The sequence below is a fragment of the Oncorhynchus keta genome, chromosome 27 (assembly GCF_023373465.1).
Source record: "Oncorhynchus keta strain PuntledgeMale-10-30-2019 chromosome 27, Oket_V2, whole genome shotgun sequence".
NCBI lineage: Eukaryota > Metazoa > Chordata > Actinopteri > Salmoniformes > Salmonidae > Oncorhynchus > Oncorhynchus keta.
The window spans coordinates 18,120,773-18,130,997 of record NC_068447.1 but is presented as its reverse complement, the minus strand read 5'-3'; the positions used below and the strand labels follow the sequence as shown (position 1 = coordinate 18,130,997).

At 43.3% G+C, this 10,225-nt stretch overlaps 1 protein-coding gene across 1 annotated transcript; it reads left to right on the top strand.

The window, feature by feature from the left end:
• The first annotated feature begins 271 nt into the window (after positions 1 to 271).
• mafba (v-maf avian musculoaponeurotic fibrosarcoma oncogene homolog Ba) lies at positions 272 to 4,027 on the top strand. The gene has a single exon (XM_035738093.1). The coding sequence runs from the start codon at positions 715 to 717 to the stop codon at positions 1,924 to 1,926; it is 1,212 nt and encodes a 403-aa protein (XP_035593986.1). The 5' UTR covers positions 272 to 714; the 3' UTR covers positions 1,927 to 4,027.
• Positions 4,028 to 10,225: the final 6,198 nt, after the last annotated feature.

The window sequence follows — 10,225 nt, the reverse complement described above, 5'->3', positions numbered from 1 at the left end:
AACGATAACATGCCATTGGTTCTCCTAAGTGAAGGCATTCAGCTCTTCACTCCCTCTACCCTTTCTCACCCCCTCCTTCGTAGCTGTCAGAAAGAGCGCTCCGCTCCGCTCTCCCTCCTCCCTCTCCTCCAACCTCTCCCCTCCTTTATTCTAATCCAGAGAATACACCGCTCCCTATTGGAGAGGGGCAGGCAAGGGGACCTGCCTTCCAGCCTGACGTCACAGTGCGCTATAAGCATAAAGTGCTGGCAGGCAGTCAGCGCAGTCTGCTGAATACTCGAGACTGAGTGTGTCAGGAAGGAAAGGAGAGCTCAAATCTCTGCGGTGCAGAGCTGGAAGGCTGCTTCTCCAAGCAAAAAAACAGACTCCATAGTCTCAGCTACTTCTTCTTTTCCTGGCGAAAACAAGGACTATACCTTATATCTACAACGTTGACGAGGACAGGACAGGAGCCTGCGTCAACGACAACTCGGTATTATTTTTATTTATGTTTTTATTTTTTAAGTTCATTTGTTCTGAAAGGACTGACGGTTTACTTTTGCTCTGAGACAAAATTATTTCTACATCTACTTCTCGTCTGTTGACCAGAGCCAGCTAGCAGAAAGAAGTAGGCTACATGACGAAAATTCCCATGTCGTTTGCAGTGCACTAGTCTCAAAGTTTGTTCCACTTGTTTTTAGTTTTCTACTTTTTTACCTCTCCGGACGGTGTTACATGCAACAGTACACGAGTCTGCAGCATTGGAGCAGTAGGAAAAACTACTGCATGAGACAAGCGATTGGAGAAGAGACGCTTATTATTAACAAGTCTGTTTTCGCGACGCTGGCAACCACCTTCACCCATCTGCATCAGAGTCGCGGCAGCACCATGAGCGCAGAGCTGAGCATGGGCCCTGAGCTCCCCAACAGCCCTCTGGCTCTGGAATACGTCAACGACTTTGACCTAATGAAGTTCGACGTGAAGAAAGAAGGTCTGGCCGGGCTGGAACGCGCCGGGGTGCGCCAGTGCACTCGGCTCCAGCCCCAGGGCTCTGTGTCTTCCACCCCGATCAGCACACCATGTAGCTCGGTACCCTCCTCGCCCAGCTTCAGCCCCACAGAGCAGAAGAACCATCTGGAGGAGCTGTACTGGATGCCCAACGGCGGGTACCACCAGCAGATCGATCCACAGACGCTCAGCCTGACCCCGGAGGACGCAGTGGAGGCCCTGATCGGAGCCACGGCCCACGGCCACCCCCCACCCCAGCACGTCCAGCAGCAGCTGCAGCAGGGCGCCTTCGATGGCTACAGAGGCCCTCACCAACACCACAACCATCATGGCCATCCCCAGCAACACCATCATCCCTATGGGGGCGGCATCCCACACCACCCTGATGACCTTTCTGGACACCCGGGGGGGCTCAGCCACCCCCACACCCAGCACCACCACCACCACCACAGCCAGGACCCAGACAGCCCGTCCCCCGTCTCTCCAGACTCCCACCAAGCCCTCCACCACCACCGCCACCATCACCACCACGGCCACTCGGGCCAGGGGCACCATGGCTCAGGCAACGTGGAGGACCGCTTCTCTGACGACCAGCTGGTGTCAATGTCTGTGAGGGAGCTGAACAGACACCTGCGGGGATTCACCAAGGACGATGTCATCCGCCTCAAGCAGAAGAGGCGGACCCTGAAGAACCGGGGCTACGCACAGTCCTGCCGTTACAAGCGGGTGCAGCAGAAGCACGTGCTGGAGAATGAGAAGACTCATCTGATAGACCAGGTGGAGGCGCTCAAGGCGGAGATCAACCGGCTGGCACGCGAGAGGGACGCCTACAAACTCAAGTGTGAGAAACTGACGGGAACGGGAGCGAATAACGGGATCCGCGAGGCTGGGTCTAGGCCTACTAGTGACAACCCGTCATCCCCAGAGTTTTTCATGTGAGTTGTTATTATAGCTCTATTGACTCACCCCTACCCCACCACCAACTGATGCTAATGAACAAACCATAATAATCAAATACCCCTTCATATTTACTGTACTAATGACAGTCAACAACTATATTCATATTAGAAGAATAATCCATAAAATAATATTCTCATATCTAACCATCTCTCTCGATCCACGTGACAACTGAGATACAAAGAACAAGGTAGAATGTTGGGTCAACGCCGCGCATCTTTGTAGATTAGTTGCTTGTAGTGAATATACTTTTTTCAACTTCCCGAGAGAAGAGAGAAGCGGCGGGTGAACTTTCCTCTTTTTAGGCTATACTGCTTTTACTGTGTCTGTTAGTGGGATGACCGCCCGACCTGGGCCTACACAACAAACAACGCAGAGAGAAGCGTTTTGAGACTCACATTCGACACTGGGCCTGAAAAAGAGAGTTGCTAAACAAGACTCCACATTATGCAAACTTTACTTCTGTCTACTTACATGTTATGCAACATCTCATTTGTTTATTGCCTGCTTGGTTATATTCGAATATATATTAAAACAAAACTCTGCATTAAAATATTAATCCTGCATGCTGGACATGTACGGTAATAATTTCTATTTTGTACTTTCTTTTTGTTTCTCGTGTATCTTAAGAGCATGTCGTTGATCTGCGCTTCTCCATAGTGTTGTGGGGTTTAGAGGAATGGAATGAGGACAGTAGGCCTTCTGTAGCCTTGTAAATATTACGCAACCGCAAAACTGCACACCAAGATCGAGGAGGCTGGTTTTTAACTTCTTTCTTTCTTTGAGTTGTGTTCTATTATTTTTTCTTGTTGTTTGATTTTCATTTTGTGGGTATTGATTCAGAGATATGGGCATTTTGCAGTTGCATTTAAAGACAACAAACTTTGTATATTAAGTGCACTTTTTGGATAGCCTAATGATTTGTTTTTCGTTTTCATTTTGAGTTTTGTACAGACCCCCTTGAAGGAAGACATACTATTATTCTATAATAATAATAATAATAAGACAAGATAGATGCAAGCTTAATAATAACCTTATGACACAATGGGATAATAGTGCGAAGCTGTCAAAACAAACGCATAGCTAGAATATTAGCAGATGAGTGATGGTTCTTTGCGCACCACATTTACGCACCATGCATAACTTTGTGTTCTACTCCAAGGATGCATATAGGCTATAGTATATATAAAAAAAACTGTTATACATGTCATTACATTTCATTTCCGTCTGGTGCTGTAGTCAGCAGAGGTTTTCTTAGCCAGAAATGCCATTATGTTAACTATTGCGTAACCCTAACCCCATTATATAATGTGAAGAACAGGATAGTCACATCATTTCTCAACTTGATTAATGTATTTTATTGGGTGCAGCTGCATCGCATTAACAGTGATATACTATATATTTTGTACTCTTCCTCGGCAATATCAAGCATTTTTTAAAACATGTTCAACAACGTTAACCATTTCAGGGGTTTTATGTACAATTAACAAGTATTTAGATTGCGCATGCGTTTCAAAATACGAAGTTTAAATATATTAATGCTATATGTTTTCCTGATTATTTTTTTTTGCTGCCGGTCAGTAAAAATAAAGGATTCAGGTTGTGCAAAATCTCGAAATGAAAACTGTTGTGTATGTTATGTTATATGATATTATGTTTTCGTCTGTATTATTATTTGGTGATTCTGGTTCTGCTGGCCAGATGCATATTAAAGTTTTTATTTTAATGATTTAAATTAACAAACTGTCAGATCATATTGAATAAGCATGGTGCTTGCATTTAAAAAAAACTATTGTTGAAAAGTCATGCATTTAACAATCTCTTGGTTTGTTACTGATTCAACTGTGTTGAAATCAAATTGAAACTGCAGCAGCGGGTTGTTGTTTTGTTTTTAATTTCATGTATTTTGCGATGATGATGGGGATCAATTTTCAATCCTGTTTATATAAATAAGATACAAAAAAATATCTTAAATTTGAACTGTTATAGTTCCATTCAGGCTGGTTTCTGTTTCGTCTTATTTTTTGTTGTTGTTGGAAGAAATGGTTTCCTATTTTGCTTATTAAAGTCATTGAAATGGCAATTACCTTTCTCGGACTGTTTATTCTATATACTCTCTCTCCCTCCCCGCTTTCTCCCCGAATTACGTCATGACCAAATTAACAGCAGGTCATGGAGGCAGGTAGAGACTGGCGGCTAAGGGCCAGTAACCAACATGTTGCGGGTTCAAATTCCCGATCCGACAGGTGAAACATCTGTCGCTGTGCCCTTGAGCAAGGCACTTAACCCTAAATGCTCCTGTAAATCGCTCTGGATATGTCTGCTAAATGTAACATGGAGTAATGTGAATGCTCCGTTGCAAGCTACAGGCGGCTCCGATCTTATACACAGAGCTACACATTTAGCCTACAGTTTCGGGAAAAGTATGTTTTTAGGAAGACATGCCTACAGCGTTCTGGTACATTTTTCCGTCACTAAAACACAGCCCAATTCCTGCCACACCGTTTTGAGCTGAATACCTCGGCTTTACTTTAGTCGTAGCGTATAAGCCTACTGAACAGAAATATGTAATGTCCATTATAAGCTAAATACAGTTATGATAGCCTACGTAACGTGGTATAGGTGAAGGCATTTCCCGAGATACAGTAGCTGATATGAAGTCATAACATTGTGGTCATGAACGTGCAGCCTAAATGTGTATGCCTATAGTCTACATGCACACTGTTGGAAATACAGACCAGCCTAATTTCTTAGTGAAAAAACATGGCCCTATTGGCTATTACTGAAACAAAGCTGCTGCACATGTTACAGAGGCAAAATTAGTGTAGCAGGCCCACTGTGGCCATAGCCTACTTTATCAATCTGTGATTGCGTTTTGCAGTCACTGGTAGCAGGCCTGTCATCAATTCTAGATTAGTCTCTTGATTTGAACACATTGCATGGTAGGAACCCTGGAATTTGCCCAAATACTGCGCACAACAGAAGCATAATCCTTACTGGGACCACCCGTTAATCTCGTGCTGCAGTGCAACCTAGTCTCAGAGCATCTCGTATTATTCTGTAAGTAAATCTGAGACAATTGATTAAGTATGAAATGTTATCTTTGGTATGATTACATATGTAAGATGGTTACTTAAGGCAAATAACTTACATTTCTAGCAACCCAAATGTTGTGAGTTCAAATCTCATCAAGGGCAACTTTGCAACTACTTAACGTGTTAGTTAACCTTAACCCCTAGCCTAGCTAACATCAGCGAGCTAGCAAATGGTAGCCACCTAGCTAGAATTCGTAACGTATCATAGGTTCTGCAAATTTGTAACATATTGTACGTTTTTCAAATTCATAACACATAATACAAATTGTAATTCATAACATACAGTATCATACAACATGTATGATGGACGTCCACAAAGTAATATATACCATAAAAAACGTACATTTCATGCTAAATTGAGTGTCTCGGGTGTACATACAGAATAATAGGAAATGCTTTGAGACCAACAGACAACAATATGAAATGCTCTGAGACCAGGTTGACAAGGGAGACTCTGGGTGCTGGCCTGTGCTGCTGACTTTTGCAGAAATCCCACCTTGCAGGTACCCACGGTAAAATAAGATCTTTGACATTGCAACTCTGCATAAACGGAAGGGAAAGAAAATGTAGCAATTCAAATCCCCAATTTGTGGGAAATATCGTTTATGATATTAATACTATAACCTACACAAGTTGTCTGTGCTTTTAATCTGTATAGGCTCGTCTATTTCTTATAGGCCTACACAAACTGCATAGCGGATGCTGCATAACAGTGGCAGAGAAAGGTGAATTCCTTTCTATAGTCCTTGATCTTTCCCCTGTCACAGGGCTGAATACTGCATTTACCAGAGACATCATGCCCATAAGGCATAGGGGCATGTGCCATCTCAGATTTGTCCTGTTTAAAAAAATATATATATATTGTTGTGGTTGTTGTTGTTTCTCAGTAATACTACTAGCCACCTAGCAATTTTATGAAGCTAGCCCAGATAGGTTCCCAATCTCCCAACCTCATAACTGGCTGTCAAGAAGCCATTTCAGGCTATCAATCAAGTTAGAGTAGCTAGCTTGTCTAACTACAGGCAACTTCCAAAATAAAGCCAGAACAACTTCAATGCAGCTTGGCATAGATTCTACAAGTGTCTGGAACTCTATTGGAAAGATGCGACACCACCATTCTTCAACAAGAAATTCCATAATTTGGTGTTTTGTTGATGGTGGTGGAAAATGCAGTCTCAGGGGCCGCTCCAGAGTCTCCCATGAAGGTTCATTTGGGTTGAGATCTGGTGACTGAGACCGCCATGTCATATGGCTTACATCGTTTAAATGCTCCTCAAACCAATCAGGGACCTCTCGTGCCATGTGGATGGGGGCATTGTCATCCTAGGGGGGCATAGCCATGGTAGCCAAAATAATGGCCTGCCCAGTATTTTGATACATGACCCTAAGTATGACAGGATGTTAATTGCTTAATTAACTCAGGAACCATGTGTGGAAGCAGCTGCTTTCAATATACTTTGTATCCCTCAGTTTCCATTATTTTGGCACTTACCTGCACCTTAGCTGGCATGCATCACCGCCTGGTATGACAACTGTTTGGCCTCTGACCACAAGGCACTACAGAGGGTAGTACGTACGGTCCAGTACATCACTGGGGCCAAGCTTCCTGCCATCCAGGACCTCAATACCAGGAGGTGTCAGAGAAGGCCCTAAAAATTGACAAAGACTCCAGCCACCCTAGTCACATACAGTTCTCTCTGCTACCGCACGGCAAGCAGTACCGGAGCGCCAAGTCTAGGTCTAAAAGGCTTCTTAACAGCATCTACCCCCAAGCCATAAGACCCCTGAACAGCTAACCAAATGGATACCCGGATGATTTGCATTGACCCCCACCCCGTTACTGTTATTTTATTGTTGATATTTCTTTATATATTTTTAAAATTTAAAATGTATTGTTTACTTCAGTTTATTTAGTAAATACTTTCTTAACACTTGTATTTGGCGCATGTGACAAATATATATATATTATTTTGATTTTTTGCTTGCTGGCAATGTTAGTAGAATTTAGGAAAGCAAAGCAATAACTACATGTACTGAATAATATTCACAATCCTTTCAATCTTTTAGACAGATTTTAGTAGAGAAGCATATTAAGTTTCTTGAAAAAAAAAAGAAACACCATTCAGGGTACAGACAGCTCAAGAGGTAGGCTTAGATATGCAGAAAAATAGACCGACTTTTTTCATAGAATTAAGCACACTGATTAAGGCTCTCGATTTTCAAGAAAAAGCTGTCTCAGGTGTTTGAAAAATGTTAAATTCCCCAACTTCCAGACCCACCCCCCAGCCATCCTCATGTACTTTGTGCCCCCTCAGATTTTTGGGGTGCATGACGCCCTTGCATTAACCTAAAGTTACCTCTGTGTAATGGATGAATGGATTCAGCATGAATTCAACTTAACTGTTGAACTTCTTTCTTAATACTTTTTCTTGATAATTGGTGTGTGTGTGAAGATATTAACATTTTGAAATTCACACTTTAAAATAATACATTTAGAATACAAACCCTGTTTCAATTATAAACTGCTGATATTATTGCTTCCGAGGTGGATGAGATAGCTGCATGTTGGGGATAGACGGCACTGTGTCTACAGAGAATGAATAGTCATTCAGGCAGACATATCTATCATCTCTTTTTAATAGATGAGGACATGTATTTATGTGAATTTTATTAGGCATCCCTTCCTGGGGTCCAAACACATTAAGACACTTATATTACACTTAAAACATAAAACACATTAAACAATTAAACAAAAATATAAAACAGTACATCATATATGTGATACTTTCTTCTTAAGACATCCCTTAATCCCTTCATCATTCCATTCCTCCACCCAGATGGATGGACAGCATAAGCAGAGAAGAAGGAGAGGGGAGTATGTGTTGATCTGGGACTGGGTTTAGAGTATCTGGTGTCAGAACATTATCTGTCCCTTGTCTGCACATTCTCAAGGACATTACCGCCAGGCAGGGAATCCACCAATCAGAGCCCAGGGAATCTCAGTCTTGTTTACATTTTCTGTGTGTTTGAGAGAAGAGAGAGGACAGGAGACAGCAAGCCAACACTACTGTACTGGACTCAACTACCAACACTACTGTACTGGACTCAACTACCCACACTACTGTACTGGACTCAACTACCAGCACTACTGTACTGGACTCAACTACAAGCACTACTGTACTGGACTCAACTACCAACACTACTGTACTGGACTCAACTACCAACACTACTGTACTGAACTCAACTACCAACACTACTGTACTGAACTCAACAACCAACACTACTGTACTGAACTCAACTACCAGCACTACTGTACTGGATTCAACTACCAACACTACTGTACTGGACTCAACTACCAGCACTACTGTACTGGACTCAACTACCAACAATACTGTACTGGACTCAACTACCAACACTGCTGTAATGGACTCAACTACTAACACTACTGTACTGGACTCAACTACCAACACTGCTGTAATGGACTCAACTACCAACACTACTGTACTGGACTCAACTACCAACACTGCTGTAATGGACTCAACTTCCAACACTACTGTACTGGATTCAACTACCAAAACTACTGGACTCAACTACCAGCACTACTGTACTGGACTTAACTACCAACACTACTGTACTGAACTCAACTACCAACACTACTGTACTGGACTCAACTACCAACACTACTGTACTGGACTCAACTACCAACACTACTGTACTGGACTCAACTACCAACACTACTGTACTGGACTCAACTACCAACACTACTGTACTGAACTCAACTACCAACACTACTGTACTGGACTCAACTACCAACACTACTGTACTGGACTCAACTACCAACACTACTGTACTGGACTCAACTACCAACACTACTGTACTGAACTCAACTACCAGCACTACTGTACTGAACTCAACTACCAACACTACTGTACTGAACTCAACTACCAACTGGTCAGACTTCGAAAAAGGGCACATCGCGCACCACTCCCCAGCATTCTTCTTGCCAATGTCCAGTCTCTTGACAACAAGGTTGACGAAATCCGAGCAAGGGTGGCATTCCAGAGGAACATCAGAGACTGCAACGTTCTCTGCTTCACCGAAACATGGCTTACTGGGAAGACGCTATCCGATGCGGTGCAGCCAACGGGTTTCTCCACGCATCGCGCCGACAGAAACAAACATCTTTCTGGTAAGAAGAGTGGCGGGGGCGTATGCCTCATGACTAACGAGACATGGTGTGATGAAGGAAACATACAGGAACTCAAATCCTTCTGTTCACCTGATTTAGAATTCCTCACAATCAAATGTAGACCGCATTATCTTCCAAGAGAATTCTCTTCGATTATAATCACAGCCGTATATATCCCCCAAGCAGACACATCGATGGCTCTGAACAAACTTTATTTAACTCTTTGCAAACTGGAAACCATTTATCCGGAGGCTGCATTCATTGTAGCTGGGGATTTTAACAAAGCTAATCTGAAAACAAGACTCCCTAAATTTTATCAGCATATCGATTGCGCAACCAGGGGTGGTAAAACCTTGGATCATTGTTACTCTAACTTCCGCAACGCATATAAGGCCCTGCCCCGCCCCCCTTTCGGAAAAGCTGACCACGACTCCATTTTGCTGATCCCTGCCTACAGGCAGAAACTAAAACAAGAGGCTCCCACGCTGAGGTCTGTCCAACGCTGGTCAGACCAAGCTGACTCCACACTCCAAGACTGCTTCCATCACGTGGACTGGGACATGTTTCGTATTGGGTCAGATGAAAATATTGACGAATACGCTGATTCGGTGTGCGAGTTCATTAGAACGTGCGTCGAAGATGTCGTTCCCATAGCAACGATAAAAACATTCCCAAACCAGAAACCGTGGATTGATGGCAGCATTCGCGTGAAACTGAAAGCGAACCACTGCTTTTAATCAGGGCAAGGTGTCTGGTAACATGTCCGAATATAAACAATGCAGCTATTCCCTCCGCAAGGCTATTAACCAAGCTAAGCGTCAGTACAGAGACAAAGTGGAATCTCAATTCAATGGCTCAGACACAAGAGGCATGTGGCAGGGTCTACAGTCAATCACGGACTACAAGAAGAAACCCAGCCCAGTCACGGACCAGGATGTCTTGCTCCCAGGCAGACTAAATAACTTTTTGCCCGCTTTGAGGACAATACAGTGCCACT